The 16,726-nt window shown below is 44.4% G+C and overlaps 1 protein-coding gene across 1 annotated transcript in view; it reads right to left on the minus strand.

The window, feature by feature from the left end:
• LOC117556477 (KH domain-containing, RNA-binding, signal transduction-associated protein 1-like) overlaps positions 1-16,726 on the minus strand; it is a 37,575-nt gene that overhangs the window by 6,867 nt on the left and 13,982 nt on the right. The window contains 3 exon segments of the mRNA XM_034231799.1: positions 3,345-5,675; positions 5,677-5,723; positions 6,725-6,783. Coding sequence (XP_034087690.1) covers positions 5,616-5,675; positions 5,677-5,723; positions 6,725-6,783 — 166 coding nt within the window. The 3' untranslated portion in view covers positions 3,345-5,615.

A 16,726-nucleotide genomic window follows, 5' to 3' on the forward strand; every position in this document is an offset into this window, starting at 1 on the left:
TTAAAGTAGAGACACTACATACTGATATACACCTGAACATCAGCAGGAGAGGACTCTTTAAAGTAGAGACACTACATACTGATATACACCTGAACATCAGCAGGAGAGGACTCTTTAAAGTAGAGACACTACATACTGATATACACCTGAACATCAGCAGGAGAGGACTCTTTAAAGTAGAGACACTACATACTGATATACACCTGAACATCAGCAGGAGAGGACTCTTTAAAGTAGAGACACTACATACTGATATACACCTGAACATCAGCAGGAGAGGACTCTTTAAAGTAGAGACACTACATACTGATATACACCTGAACATCAGCAGGAGAGGACTCTTTAAAGTAGAGGACACTACATACTGATATACACCTGAACATCAGCAGGAGAGGACTCTTTAAAGTAGAGACACTACATACTGATATACACCTGAACATCAGCAGGAGAGGACTCTTTAAAGTAGAGACACTACATACTGACTACACACCTGAACATCAGCAGGAGAGAACTCTTTAAAGTAGAGGACACTACATACTGATATACACCTGAACATCAGCAGGAGAGGAACTCTTTAAAGTAGAGACACTACATACTGATATACACCTGAACATCAGCAGGAGAGGAACTCTTTAAAGTAGAGACACTACATACTGATATACACCTGAACATCAGCAGGAGAGGACTCTTTAAAGTAGAGACACTACATACTGATATACACCTGAACATCAGCAGGAGAGGACTCTTTAAAGTAGAGACACTACATACTGATATACACCTGAACATCAGCAGGAAGGACGCTTTAAAGTAGAGACTACTACATACTGATATACACCTGAACATCAAGCAGGAAAGGACTCTTTAAAGTAGAGACACTACATACTGATATACACCTGAACATCAGCAGGAGAGGACTCTTTAAAGTAGAGACACTACATACTGATATACACCTGAACATCAGCAGGAGAGGACTCTTTAAAGTAGAGACACTACATACTGATATACACCTGAACATCAGCAGGAGAGGACTCTTTAAAGTAGAGACACTACATACTGATATACACCTGAACATCAGCTGGAGAGGACTCTTTAAAGTAGAGACACTACATACTGATATACACCTGAACATCAGCAGGAGAGGACTCTTTAAAGTAGAGACACTACATACTGATATACACCTGAACATCAGCAGGAGAGGACTCTTTAAAGTAGAGACACTACGTACTGATATACACCTGAACATCAGCAGGAGAGGACTCTTTAAAGTAGAGACACTACATACTAATATACACCTGAACATCAGCAGGAGAGGACTCTTTAAAGTAGAGACACTACATACTGATATACACCTGAACATCAGCAGGAGAGGACTCTTTAAAGTAGAGACACTACATACTGATATACACCTGAACATCAGCAAGAGAGGACTCTTTAAAGTAGAGACACTACATACTGATATACACCTGAACATCAGCAGGAGAGGACTCTTTAAAGTAGAGACACTACATACTGATATACACCTGAACATCAGCAAGAGAGGACTCTTTAAAGTAGAGACACTACATACTGATATACACCTGAACATCAGCAGGAGAGGACTCTTTAAAGTAGAGACACTACATACTGATATACACCTGAACATCAGCAGGAGAGGACTCTTTAAAGTAGAGACACTACATACTGATATACACCTGAACATCAGCTGGAGAGGACTCTTTAAAGTAGAGACACTACATACTGATATACACCTGAACATCAGCAGGAGAGGACTCTTTAAAGTAGAGACACTACATACTGATATACACCTGAACATCAGCAGGAGAGAACTCTTTAAAGTAGAGACACTACATACTGATATACACCTGAACATCAGCAGGAGAGGACTCTTTAAAGTAGAGACACTACATACTGATATGAACCTGAACATCAGCAGGAGAGGACTCTTTAAAGTAGAGACACTACATACTGATATACACCTGAACATCAGCAGGAGAGGACTCTTTAAAGTAGAGACACTACATACTGATATACACCTGAACATCAGCAGGAGAGGACTCTTTAAAGTAGAGACACTACATACTGATATACACCTGAACATCAGCAGGAGAGGACTCTTTAAAGTAGAGACACTACATACTGATATACAGCTGAACATCAGCAGGAGAGGACTCTTTAAAGTAGAGACACTACATACTGATATACACCTGAACATCAGCAGGAGAGGACTCTTTAAAGTAGAGACACTACATACTGATATACAGCTGAACATCAGCAGGAGAGGACTCTTTAAAGTAGAGACACTACATACTGATATACACCTGAACATCAGCAGGAGAGGACTCTTTAAAGTAGAGACACTACATACTGATATACACCTGAACATCAGCAGGAGAGAACTCTTTAAAGTAGAGACACTACATACTGATATACACCTGAACATCAGCAGGAGAGGACTCTTTAAAGTAGAGACACTACATACTGATATGAACCTGAACATCAGCAGGAGAGGACTCTTTAAAGTAGAGACACTACATACTGATATACACCTGAACATCAGCAGGAGAGGACTCTTTAAAGTAGAGACACTACATACTGATATACACCTGAACATCAGCAGGAGAGGACTCTTTAAAGTAGAGACACTACATACTGATATACACCTGAACATCAGCAGGAGAGGACTCTTTAAAGTAGAGACACTACATACTGATATACAGCTGAACATCAGCAGGAGAGGACTCTTTAAAGTAGAGACACTACATACTGATATACACCTGAACATCAGCAGGAGAGGACTCTTTAAAGTAGAGACACTACATACTGATATACAGCTGAACATCAGCAGGAGAGGACTCTTTAAAGTAGAGACACTACATACTGATATACACCTGAACATCAGCAGGAGAGGACTCTTTAAAGTAGAGGCACTACATACTGATATACTCCTGAAAAAGAGCATATGTCCTCTTTGAAGGTAAAGTTGGTCACTTCCGGATAGAGCCAGGCTTACTTTTTCCACATGAATGCAAAAGTACTAATAGCGTAGTTCCTTAAATGTGAAACTATGTCCTTCTGACTGAGAGTCCATGAATGTTTTGAACCCAAATAAGTTCTGCTTTCTACAAAGGTAATTAAGTTTTGCAAAAATAAGCATCCACTCGTTCACTGTGATGGATTACACGTCATGCGAGTTGCTTCATATTGTACAAACTTGAACGGACACTAACGCTGCCTGGAAGGTAGACAAATCAATCTTTAAGACTCGCTGTACGGGAACTGGAGAGGAGTGCAAAAAGCAGGTGTGTGGTTCTTTAAAAGAGGAAACAATGCGGCGGCGGACCAACCTGAGGCTCTTTTGGTTCTCACTTCAGCAGACTGTCAGTCTCCGGGCGCTCAGTGACCGATAGCTGTGCCTGAAGGAAGGACAAACCCAAAATCAATACCCCGTCTAAAAACAGTGGGAGAAACTAGAGACAGATCATGCAATGTCTACAGGAGAAGATATGCTCATGCAACTCAAGCTTTTTCTCTTTTAGATACAGGCAGAAACCTTTTAAATATTACAGTAAGCAACTTTTACACAGCAAATTAAATAAGTAACAGCAGCTCAACTGTACAGAAGAGATTGACATAGATTTGGCTTTGTTCATTTTAGCAAGAGTTGCATTTACACTATCCTAATGTATTTTGTTAGTACACAGAATAGTTATTTTGGTACATAAAATCCACTACTGTAATGATATTGGAATTTACGGTTTTCTTACTTTTTGTGAGGCGAGTCTTTTTTGTTGCCATGACTGAAATGATATTTTAAGAAACTACGCATTTACCAGCAAGTTTATGTCAATGGATAAACACACTACGAAATTAAACATTTAGGGTTAGGTTACCTTTACAGTGGAGTTCTCTAGGTTATAACCATCCTCTCCATTGCACTGCCATTACTCTGTACTAAAGTAGCCATCGCGCCAGCGTCTTTCATGACATGAAGCCTAGACCTGAATGGTGGTTTGAATTCAGTTAATTTTCAGATGCTATAAAAGCAATTCTCATTAACGGTTACGACCACAGGTAAGAGGATTGAAAAAGTCTTATACATACCCAGGCATTCAATGCTTTAGAACTCTATACACATTAGGAAGCTATCCAGGTTATTTTAGAGGTCTTACCTCTGGGTCCTTTTTAAAAAGTATAGAAAGAGAGAGAAAGAATAAGTTGTGCTCTTTTGATAATCAATCAAGACATCATTTAGTAGGGTTAAAGTCTTCAGACGTCAATACATTCATTTAGATTTAAAATGCGCTTTTGAAGGAGAAACAAATGAAAACACCTACATCTGTCGGCTGAAGGTTGTTTAAAAAAGGCCATTTCAGAATTTGACTAGGACAGGAAACAAATAAGGCAAGTTAAGTTTCATAAAAAACAAACTAAGCTTTATTGACAAACTGCTGCAAAACATCTTTTGGACAGATTTAGTAACCTATTTAGGCAAGCTTACACATGTAGCATAATGCATTTTATGGAGAGGGTACAGATACTAGTGGCAGAATAAGTACAGTTAGGATGTTTTAAAATATGTACAAGAGTTCGGATTGAGCTGCAGGATCCCTTCTCTTTAGAAAGAGAAGACCCATGTGGAGATTTGTGTCCCAATCCTTCTTTGTTTACTTTGTGCATGCAGTTTATAGAGGACCCGATCACAAAATGAAGACCTGAACCGTTTTTTATTTAACACATTTTGTCTTCAGAGTCTTAAAATTAATTTGTAACATGTATTAACAAATTGAGGATATGAGGACAGTCCATCTCAACAGTGTCTATTAGGGCTATATTTCAAAACTCTACGTACAATGACAACTATTGCTGCCTAAAGTCTAAATGGACAACGTTTTAGGACTATTTAAAAACAAACCATCATCAAGAATGAATTCCATTAACATCGATTCTTTAACCTTCACTTAATTTAGGATTTATTTTTTGCGTCTATATTACATCATTCAGAGTTTAAAAGGTCTTTTATTCGGCTATATTAACAGAATTTTGAAATGTAGCCTAAATGGGAATCTGCAACTGACCCTCAACAGATTATTTGTATTTAAAACAATTAAAATGTATTTCTTTTACAAGTTGATAATGAGCCATTTATTCCACTAGAAATTACTACTTACTCCCAAACAGTTAAGAAAAATTAAATATCAACAGTGCAAACAAAGCCAGAAGGGGGGGGGGGGTTAAAAAGGGTCAGAGGAAGAAAAAAAAACACAGCAAAATAAAAAAAAAGTAAATAAAAAAGAGGACGCCAACTTCTCCCCTCTGACCGTCTGCAAGATTGGTTTGTTGGAGGGATCGGTGGCGAAAGGTAGGGTGGGGGTGGGTTGGGGGTTAAGTGTTGGGTTTGTGCGACGAAATAGGGAGGGGGGAGGAAGGTCAAATCTCAAAAAACCAGTTCCGATTTTCAGTTCCCAAATTTGCGCTCTCGTATAAAGTCCAGTGCGGGGAGAAAGACCAAACCAAAGACAAAACGAACAATTACTTTTGTCGGGCTGCTTAAAGCGAGAGCTGCCGTGGGAGACAGGCGGTAGTCATGGCGACGCGTTAAGGTCGGCGCGTCCGCTTCAGTACTGTCGGTACGGGTGCTCCCGGTAAGGCGTCTTGGCACCTCTGGAGGGGGGGGGGGGCCTTCCCTGTGGGTGCTCGCTGGGTCCCGTTCCAGTCATCCTGGCCTGGAGAGGACGAAGACGTTTACAACAAGACAAGATGGTGGATATCTAATACAACCTTAGGGGGATGAAACATTCACTCCAGTTTGTATTATGGTGTTTTATTGAATCTTTTAGAATCAGAAACAGGTTTATTAACAGGTAGGTCGACACATATGAGGAATTTGACTTGGTGTCGTGGTGCATACATAAAAGTTAAACAACAACAAAAAAACACAGATAGCGAAATATTTTAACATTAAAAAAATTATAATAGATAAATATAGGAAAATAAAAAATTAAATAAAGCAGTATTTACATTGAAATAGAATGGAATAAAATATAAAAGTACAATGTATTGCATGTTTGTTGATCTGTAAAGCACGCTGGGACAAATGTGATTTGATACTTGGCGTTGTTTTGGTATAATAGTTTCATTACTGAGTGAGTGAACATTTGAATACCCTCATTTCAATATTTCTACTTTTCATTACTATCAAAACACACAGATGTTTGGATGCAGAATGCTTCTTTTAGCTTACTGGTTCTTTAGATTCAGATTTTCCGCATTTCTATAGGTTAAGTGATCCAGCAGCGGTATATACATTCAAATTAGCTCCACATTTACCAGCTGTCATTATTGCACCAGTAGTCATAATTCAAATCAATATGGACAAACCGCTTCAGGATTTGTTTAAAGACAATGTTTCTCAGCAAGAAATATTGCTTGTGTTATAAAAGGTACCTTTGATGATACCAGTAAGTGGCTCTTACTTTGAAATCTGACATCATTTTGGATTATTATGTGTAAATAAAATGTTAAGTCCTGCTGAAATATGTCAGATAAGGTAAGAATTAAATGTACACCTAAATCAAGGAAATCTGAAAATCAATCAAATACTATAGTATGTGAAAGTACGAATAAAATATCTAGTTAAAAATGTTTTTGTTTTTGTATGCACATGTTTATATTCACAGTATAAATTGGGTCATCTTTGTTGACAGAGAATAAGGTTTTTCCTCACCATACGACTCGTACGACTCTGTGGTCTCTCCGTGTCCGTAGTCATAGTACTCTGGCTCTCTGATGGTCAAAAACAGGCAGAGATGAGAAGGAAAAAAATCACTTTTAATCATGAACAACATGAAGTATCTGCTGAGTGAAATGTCTAGGGGGATGATAATTGGCTTCCACGAATAACATCAAAGCTCGGCTCTGTAGCGTGGAGCAGCTTCTCCTGAATAACCTCGCTATCCGAAACCATGAAGCAAGAAGCAGCGCTGAATCTGTGCCGAGTGGCTAATAAAGTGTTCCTGTGTGTGTGAAAGCAGGCGATGTGTGTGTGCGCTCGGTGGGAAGCAGGTGATGTGTGTGTGCGCTCGGTGAGAAGCAGGCGATGTGTGTGTGCGCTCGGTGAGAAGCAGGTGATGTGTGTGTGCGCTCGGTGGGAAGCAGGTGATGTGTGTGTGCGCTCGGTGAGAAGCAGGTGATGTGTGTGTGCGCTCGGTGAGAAGCAGGTGATGTGTGTGTGCGCTCGGTGGGAAGCAGGCGATGTGTGTGTGCGCTCGGTGAGAAGCAGGCGATGTGTGTGTGCGCTCGGTGGGAAGCAGGCGATGTGTGTGTGCGCTCGGTGGGAAGCAGGCGATGTGTGTGTGCGCTCGGTGGGAAGCAGGCGATGTGTGTGTGCGCTCGGTGGGAAGCAGGCGATGTGTGTGTGCGCTCGGTGGGAAGCAGGCGATGTGTGTGTGCGCTCGGTGGGAAGCAGGCGATGTGTGTGTGCGCTCGGTGAGAAGCAGGCGATGTGTGTGCGCGCTCGGTGGGAAGCAGGCGATGTGTGTGTGCGCTCGGTGAGAAGCAGGCGATGTGTGTGCGCGCTCGGTGAGAAGCAGGTGATGTGTGTGTGCGCTCGCTGAGGAGCAGGCGATGTGTGTGTGCGCTCGGTGGGAAGCAGGTGATGTGTGTGTGCGCTCGGTGGGAAGCAGGTGATGTGTGTGTGCGCTCGCTGAGAAGCAGGCGATGTGTGTGTGCGCTCGGTGGGAAGCAGGCGATGTGTGTGTGCGCTCGGTGGGAAGCAGGCGATGTGTGTGTGTGCGCTCGGTGAGAAGCAGGCGATGTGTGTGTGCGCTCGGTGAGAAGCAGGCGATGTGTGTGTGCGCTCGGTGAGAAGCAGGCGATGTGTGTGTGCGCTCGGTGAGAAGCAGGCGATGTGTGTGTGCGCTCGGTGGGAAGCAGGCGATGTGTGTGTGCGCTCGGTGGGAAGCAGGCGATGTGTGTGTGCGCTCGGTGGGAAGCAGGCGATGTGTGTGTGCGCTCGGTGGGAAGCAGGCGATGTGTGTGTGCGCTCGGTGGGAAGCAGGCGATGTGTGTGTGCGCTCGGTGGGAAGCAGGCGATGTGTGTGTGCGCTCGGTGGGAAGCAGGCGATGTGTGTGTGCGCTCGGTGAGAAGCAGGCGATGTGTGTGCGCGCTCGGTGGGAAGCAGGCGATGTGTGTGTGCGCTCGGTGAGAAGCAGGCGATGTGTGTGCGCGCTCGGTGAGAAGCAGGTGATGTGTGTGTGCGCTCGCTGAGGAGCAGGCGATGTGTGTGTGCGCTCGGTGGGAAGCAGGTGGTGTGTGTGTGCGCTCGGTGGGAAGCAGGTGATGTGTGTGTGCGCTCGCTGAGAAGCAGGCGATGTGTGTGTGCGCTCGGTGGGAAGCAGGCGATGTGTGTGTGCGCTCGGTGGGAAGCAGGCGATGTGTGTGTGTGCGCTCGGTGAGAAGCAGGCGATGTGTGTGTGCGCTCGGTGAGAAGCAGGCGATGTGTGTGTGCGCTCGGTGAGAAGCAGGCGATGTGTGTGTGCGCTCGGTGAGAAGCAGGCGATGTGTGTGTGCGCTCGGTGGGAAGCAGGCGATGTGTGTGTGCGCTCGGTGGGAAGCAGGCGATGTGTGTGTGCGCTCGGTGAGAAGCATGCGATGTGTGTGTGCGCTCGGTGGGAAGCAGGCGATGTGTGTGTGCGCTCGGTGGGAAGCAGGCGATGTGTGTGTGCGCTCGGTGGGAAGCAGGCGATGTGTGTGTGCGCTCGGTGGGAAGCAGGTGATGTGTGTGTGCGCTCGGTGGGAAGCAGGCGATGTGTGTGTGCGCTCGGTGAGAAGCAGGCGATGTGTGTGTGCGCTCGGTGGGAAGCAGGCGATGTGTGTGTGCGCTCGGTGGTAAGTCGTCTATTGCCGGCATGGACATTCTTCCCATTGGGATAACATTGTCGTGGGCAGTATATCCAGGAGGAGGGACCGACTCAACTTTTTACCGTCGCTCGGCAGGCTATTTGAGTACTTACACAGCATATGAGTGTGTAGTCATGTATCGGACAATAGATGGCGCTCTTCTCACCAGTGTGTACTTATACTGCATGGGGGGTGGCCCAAAGGCAATATGATGGCCCACTTTCCACATATTACACAGTAACACATGTATTCACTTGCTGTGTACTTGTACGTATGGGGGGGGGTGTCCGTCAACCCAATATGGCGCCCACTTACCATATATTACACAGTAACACATGTATTCACTTGGTGTGTACTTGTACTTGGGGGGGGGGGGTGTCCGTCAACCAAATATGGCGCCCACTTACCATATATTACACAGTAACACATGTATTCACTTGCTGTGTACTTATACTTGGGGGGGGGGGGTGTCCGTCAACCCAATATGGCGCCCACTTACCATATATTACACAGTAACACATGTATTCACTTGCTGTGTACTTGTACTTGGGGGGGGGGGGGTGTCCGTCAACCCAATATGGCGCCCACTTACCATATATTACACAGTAACAGATGTATTCACTTGCTGTGTACTTGTACTTGGGGGGGGGGGGGTGTCCGTCAACCCAATATGGCGCCCACTTACCATATATTACACAGTAACACATGTATTCACTTGCTGTGTACTTGTACTTGGGGGGGGGGGGGGGTCCGTCAACCCAATATGGCGCCCACTTACCATATATTACACAGTAACACATGTATTCACTTGCTGTGTACTTGTACTTGGGGGGGGGGGGGGTGTCCGTCAACCCAATATGGCGCCCACTTACCATATATTACACAGTAACACATGTATTCACTTGCTGTGTACTTGTACTTGGGGGGGGGGTGTCCGTCAACCCAATATGGCGCCCACTTACCATATATTATACAGTAACACATGTATTCACTTACTGTGTACTTGTAACCAATATGGGTCTGACAGGCTTGTGGTGGGGAGGGGCAGAAAATGAAAAAAATTGAAAAAATGTAGTTGGCGTTCTGAAACTTTGAGAGTGTGTTGCTTAACGTCTGTGGAACCCGCTTGCAAAATATGGGGACCCTGCGACCTTCGACAAGGTCAAAACGGAGGTCAGAGGTCACATTCGCAATGCCGACAGTACCCTTGACGGCACAAAGGAAGGTCCGACCGCTTTGAGCTTGCTCTCATTAGAACCGGCTCGAAAAGTACATGCAGATTGATGCCTCTGCTGCTCCTAATGTCAAAAGTTACGGCTTAAAATGTAACAAAGCTCCAAAGGTCAAAGGTCACCTGTGCATGCTATACCCTACTGTTTTTGCCACTTAGGAAGGTCCGACTGCTTTGAGCTTGATGTCATTTTAACCGTCTCGGAGAGCAGATGCAGATTCATGCCTCTGGTGCAACAAAATGTGAAAGGTTATGGCTTAAAATGTAACAAAACCTTCCGTTAAGGCCTTTTGAGATGCTGTAGTGCTGCATGAGTGTTTAAAGTACTTTGAAAAGGGCTAAAGAGATAATTTCTTCACAGGGGGCCTCTAAATAGGGCTCAGATCTGGAATCTGAAATATGGGAAACCTAACCCACACAGAACTTTTTTTTTGATAAAATGACAAACTTTCTCACACAATGCAGTTTAGCATCTGACACCCTTGTGGTGGAGGAGGGGAGGAAAATGAAAACAATTGAAAAAATGTAGTTGGCGTTCTGAAACTTTCAGAGTGTGTTGCTTAACGTCTGTGGAACCCGCTTGCAAAATATGGGGACCCTGCGACCTTCAACAAGGTCAAAACTGTGGTCAGAGGTCACATTTTCATGCTTCACGGTGCCCTTTACGGCACAAAGGAAGGTCCGACCGCTTTGAGCTTGCTCTCATTAGAACCGGCTCGAAAAGTACATGCAGATTGATGCCTCTGCTGCTCCTAATGTCAAAAGTTACGGCTTAAAATGTAACAAAGCTCCAAAGGTCAAAGGTCACCTGTGCATGCTATAACCTACTGTTTTTGCCACTTAGGAAGGTCCGACTGCTTTGAGCTTGATGTCATTTTAACCGTCTCGGAGAGCAGATGCAGATTCATGCCTCTGGTGCAACAAAATGTGAAAGGTTATGGCTTAAAATGTAACAAAACCTTCCGTTAAGGCCTTTTGAGATGCTGTAGTGCTGCATGAGTGTTTAAAGTACTTTGAAAAGGGCTAAAGAGATACTTTTTTGACAGGGGGACTCTAAATAGGGCCTAGATAAGGAATCTGAAATATGGGAAACCTAACCCACACAGAACTTTTTTTTTGATAAAATGACAAACTTTCTCACACAATGCAGTTTCGCATCTGACACCCTTGTGGTGGAGGTGGGGAGGAAAATGAAAAAAATTGAAAAAAATGTAGTTGGCGTTCTGAAACTTTCAGAGTGTGTTGCTTAACGTCTGTGGAACCCGCTTGCAAAATATGGGGACCCTGCGACCTTCAACAAGGTCAAAACTGTGGTCAGAGGTCACATTTTCATGCTTCACGGTGCCCTTTACGGCACAAAGGAAGGTTCGACCGCTTTGAGCTTGCTCTCATTAGAACCGGCTCGAAAAGTACATGCAGATTGATGCCTCTGCTGCTCCTAATGTCAAAAGTTACGGCTTAAAATGTAACAAAGCTCCAAAGGTCAAAGGTCACCTGTGCATGCTATACCCTACTGTTTTTGCCACTTAGGAAGGTCCGACTGCTTTGAGCTTGATGTCATTTTAACCGTCTCGGAGAGCAGATGCAGATTCATGCCTCTGGTGCAACAAAATGTGAAAGGTTATGGCTTAAAATGTAACAAAACCTTCCGTTAAGGCCTTTTGAGAAGCTGAGTGTTTGAAGTACTTTGAAAAGGGCTAAAGAGATAATTTTTTCACAGGGGGCCTCTAAATAGGGCATAGATCAATAACCTGAAATATGGGCACCTTCACCCACCCAGAACTTTTTTTCAATAAAATGTCAAACTTTCACACATAATGCTGTTTGGAGCTAAGAATCTGACACCCTTGTGGTGGGGGAGGGGCAGAAAATGAAAAAAATTGAAAAAATGTAGTTGGCATTCTGAAACTTTGAGAGTGTGTTGCTTAACGTCTGTGGAACCCCCTTGCAAAATATGGGGACCCTGCAACCTTCGACAAGGTCAAAACGGAGGTCAGAGGTCACATTCGCAATGCCGACAGTACCCTTGATGGCACAAAGGAAGGTCCGACCGCTTTGAGCTTGCTCTCATTAGAACCGGCTCGAAAAGTACATGCAGATTGATGCCTCTGCTGCTCCTAAGGTCAAAGGTTACGGCTTGAAATGTAACAAAGATCCAAAGGTCAAAGGTCACCTGTGCATGCTATAGCCTACTGTTTTTGCCACTTAGGAAGGTCCGACTGCTTTGAGCTTGATGTCATTTTAACCGTCTCGGAGAGCAGATGCAGATTCATGCCTCTGGTGCAACAAAATGTGAAAGGTTATGGCTTAAAATGTAACAAAACCTTCCGTTAAGGCCTTTTGAGATGCTGTAGTGCTGCATGAGTGTTTAAAGTACTTTGAAAAGGGCTAAAGAGATACTTTTTTGACAGGGGGACTCTAAATAGGGCCTAGATCAGGAATCTGAAATATGGGAAACCTAACCCACACAGAACTTTTTTTTGATAAAATGACAAACTTTCTCACACAATGCAGTTTAGCATCTGAGAGGCTTGTGGTGGGGGAGGGGCAGAAAATGAAAAAAATTGAAAAAATGTAGTTGGCGTTCTGAAACTTTCAGAGTGTGTTGCTTAACGTCTGTGGAACCCCCTTGCAAAATATGGGGACCCTGCGACCTTCGACAAGGTCAAAACGGAGGTCAGAGGTCACATTTTCATGCTTCACGGTGCCCTTTACGGCACAAAGGAAGGTCCGACCGCTTTGAGCTTGCTCTCATTAGAACCGGCTTGAAAAGTACATGCAGATTGATGCCTCTGCTGCTCCTAATGTCAAACGTTACGGCTTAAAATGTAACAAAACCTTCCGTTAAGGCCTTTTGAGATGCTGTAGTGCTGCATGAGTGTTTAAAGTACTTTGAAAAGGGCTAAAGAGATAATTTTTTGACAGGGGGACTCTAAATAGGGCCTAGATCAGGAATCTGAAATATGGGAAACCTGACCCACAGAACTTTTTTTTGATAAAATGACAAACTTTCTCACACAATGCAGTTTAGCATCTAACAGGCTTGTGGTGGGGGAGGGGCAGAAAATGAAAAAAATTGAAAAAATGTAGTTGGCGTTCTGAAACTTTCAGAGTGTGTTGCTTAACGTCTGTGGAACCCCCTTGCAAAATATGGGGACCCTGCGACCTTCAACAAGGTCAAAACTGTGGTCAGAGGTCACATTTTCATGCTTCACGGTGCCCTTTACGGCACAAAGGAAGGTCCGACCGCTTTGAGCTTGCTCTCATTAGAACCGGCTTGAAAAGTACATGCAGATTGATGCCTCTGCTGCTCCTAATGTCAAACGTTACGGCTTAAAATGTAACAAAACCTTCCGTTAAGGTCTTTTGAGATGCTGAGTGTTTGAAGTACTTTGAAAAGGGCTAAAGAGATAATTTTTTGACAGGGGGCCTCTAAATAGGGCATATATCAATAATCTGAAATATGGGAACCTTCACCCACCCAGAACTTTTTTTCAATAAAATGTCAAACTTTCTCACATAATGCTGTCTGGAGCTAAGAATCTGACAGGCTTGTGGTGGCAGAGGGGAAGAAAATGAAAAAAATTCAAAAAATGTGCTTGGCACTCTGAGCCTTTGAGAGTATGTTGTTGCACTTGTGTGGAACCCGCTTGCAAAATGTGACCGTGTACAGTACTAAGAGCCATTTCATTTTATTCCCCTCCCCCACCACGAGCCTGTCAGATTCTAAGCAGTGCAGTTGCAGTGATATAAGGGTTGCTCATTGATCGCGTGTTCGAATCCATGCTGTGGCATGCATGCAACATTTTTTACATTTAGTCAAGAGAGAATTATATGTGGAAAGTTGTCTTCTCAGACATATTTGAAGTTGATTATTGTATAGTTATAGTTGTTTTTCACACGCTGGGAGTACTTCCATTCGCTACGTCTTGGTCTGTAGATGTACATACTGAGAAATATATCTCTATATATTTGACGTTTTTCTCAGTAGTCTCTTAGCGGCCCTGTGTCGCACTGAGATAAGCGTTGGACTTTGCTGCGGGAGACCCGGGTACGATACCCGCCTAAGCAGTTTTAATGAAAATGCGAAAATTATTTAAAATTAGTTAGGGAGAAAGGATCTTTACTTATAGGTTTATTTATTTTGGAATTATTAAATATAAAACAATTGTGTTGAATTAAGAGAGGGAAAATGGGTTACATTATATGTCAGGGTGAACAGTGAATGTGTGAAATCCTAGTATTATGCTAACCACTAGCAGCAAAGCTAGCATCACAGCTCCGTTCTGCCTCACTTCATTGAGGAATATCTCCCCGCCCCATGTGCACTCTGGCCCCGGTACATGTGTTGCCTGTAAATGCTAACCGCTAGCAGCAAAGCTAACATCACAGCTACTGCTCCGTTTGGGGATACTTTGCACACGTTTTTCACACGCTAGAAGTCTGGGAGTACTTCCGTTAGCTTCGTCTTGATCTGTAGATGTCTATCGGTGCATCGTTTGTCCATTTTGATGGTGTAAAAGACTACTGTCTGCGCGAAATCGGAAACCGGAAATATTTTTGGAAAAAAAACGGCTGCCTCACTTCATTGAGGAATATCTCCCCGCCCCATGTGCACTCTGGCCCCGGTACATGTGTTGCCTGTAAATGCTAACCGCTAGCAGCAAAGCTAACATCACAGCTACTGCTCCGTTTGGGGATACTTTGCACACGTTTTTCACACGCTAGAAGTCTGGGAGTACTTCCGTTAGCTTCGTCTTGATCTGTAGATGTCTATCGGTGCATCGTTTGTCCATTTTGATGGTGTAAAAGACTACTGTCTGCGCGAAATCGGAAACCGGAAATATTTTTGGAAAAAAAAACGGCTGCCTCACTTCATTGAGGAATATCTCCCCGCCCCATGTGCACTCTGGCCCCGGTACATGTGTTGCCTGTAAATGCTAACCGCTAGCAGCAAAGCTAACATCACAGCTACTGCTCCGTTTGGGGATACTTTGCACACGTTTTTCACACGCTAGAAGTCTGGGAGTACTTCCGTTAGCTTCGTCTTGATGTGTAGATGTCTATCGGTGCATCGTTTGTCCATTTTGATGGTGTAAAAGACTACTGTCTGCGCGAAATCGGAAACCGGAAATATTTTTGGAAAAAAAACGGCTGCCTCACTTCATTGAGGAATATCTCCCCGCTTCATGTGCACTCTGGCCCCGGTACATGTGTTGCCTGTAAATGCTAACCGCTAGCAGCAAAGCTAACATCACAGCTACTGCTCCGTTTGGGGATACTTTGCACACGTTTTTCACACGCTAGGAGTCTCGGAGTAGGTCCATTGACTTCGTCTTCATCTGTAGATGTGATTTGATGTGTTTGTTTGTCAATTTTGATCGCCAAAACAATAGAGAAATGTCTTTTTACTTTATAGTGGAGTCTATATATAATGCTTTTGTTCAATAAGCTTTAGCGCCACTTGTGGTGCAATGGAATGAGAGTCGGCCCCTGCTGCGGGAGACCCGGGTTCGACTCCCGCCCTTGGCATCAGATCCCGACCTCCCTCAATTCGCTTGTATATGTTACCCAAGTCAATACAGGTCAATACGGGTGCATATTTAATAGTTATAAAATATATTATTATTTTGTAATTATTAATAATATTGAGAGTGGGCTTCCATATTGATCTGTGCACACCCCTACATGGCAGGGAGATATGCTGGGTTAGGGTTATCTTGATAATCTCATAATATGTGACCCAAGTCAATATGGGTGCATATTTAATAGTTATAGAAACTATTATTATTTTATTATTATTACAATATGACTGTTGCATGTCAGGGTGAGATGCTGGAGCTGCTGCGTCCGTGTTTTGGGGGTCTTGGAGCGGCCCAAAAGAGGTGCTTTTCGCGCTCTGTCTCCTTGCAGTGTGATATAGTCTGTTTGCTCATGACAGGGTGAGATGCTGGAGCTGCTGCGTCCGTGTTTTGGGGGTCTTGGAGCGGCCCAAAAGAGGTGCTTTTCGCGCTCTGTCTCCTTGCAGTGTGATATAACCTGTTTGCTCATGACATGGAGAGATGCTGGGGCTGCTGCGTCCGTGTTTTGGGGGTCTTGGAGCGGCCCAAAAGAGGTGCTTTTCGCGCTCTGTCTCCTTGCAGTGTGATATAACCTGTTTGCTCATGACAGGGTGAGATGCTGGGGCTGCTGCGTCCGTGTTTTGGGGGTCTTGGAGCGGCCCAAAAGAGGTGCTTTTCGCGCTCTGTCTCCTTGCAGTGTGATATAGTCTGTTTGCTCATGACAGGGTGAGATGCTGGAGCTGCTGCGTCCGTGTTTTGGGGGTCTTGGAGCGGCCCAAAATAGGTGCTTTTCGCGCTCTGTCTCCTTGCAGTGTGATATAACCTGTTTGCTCATGACATGGAGAGATGCTGGGGCTGCTGCGTCCGTGTTTTGGGGGTCTTGGAGCGGCCCAAAATAGGTGCTTTTCGCGCTCTGTCTCCTTGCAGTGTGATATAGTCTGTTTGCTCATGACAGGGAGAGATGCTGGGGCTGCTGCGTCCGTGTTTTGGGGGTCTTGGAGCGGCCCAAAAGAGGTGCTTTTCGCGCTCTGTCTC

The sequence above is a fragment of the Gymnodraco acuticeps genome, unplaced genomic scaffold, assembly GCF_902827175.1.
Source record: "Gymnodraco acuticeps unplaced genomic scaffold, fGymAcu1.1, whole genome shotgun sequence".
Classification (NCBI taxonomy): domain Eukaryota; kingdom Metazoa; phylum Chordata; class Actinopteri; order Perciformes; family Bathydraconidae; genus Gymnodraco; species Gymnodraco acuticeps.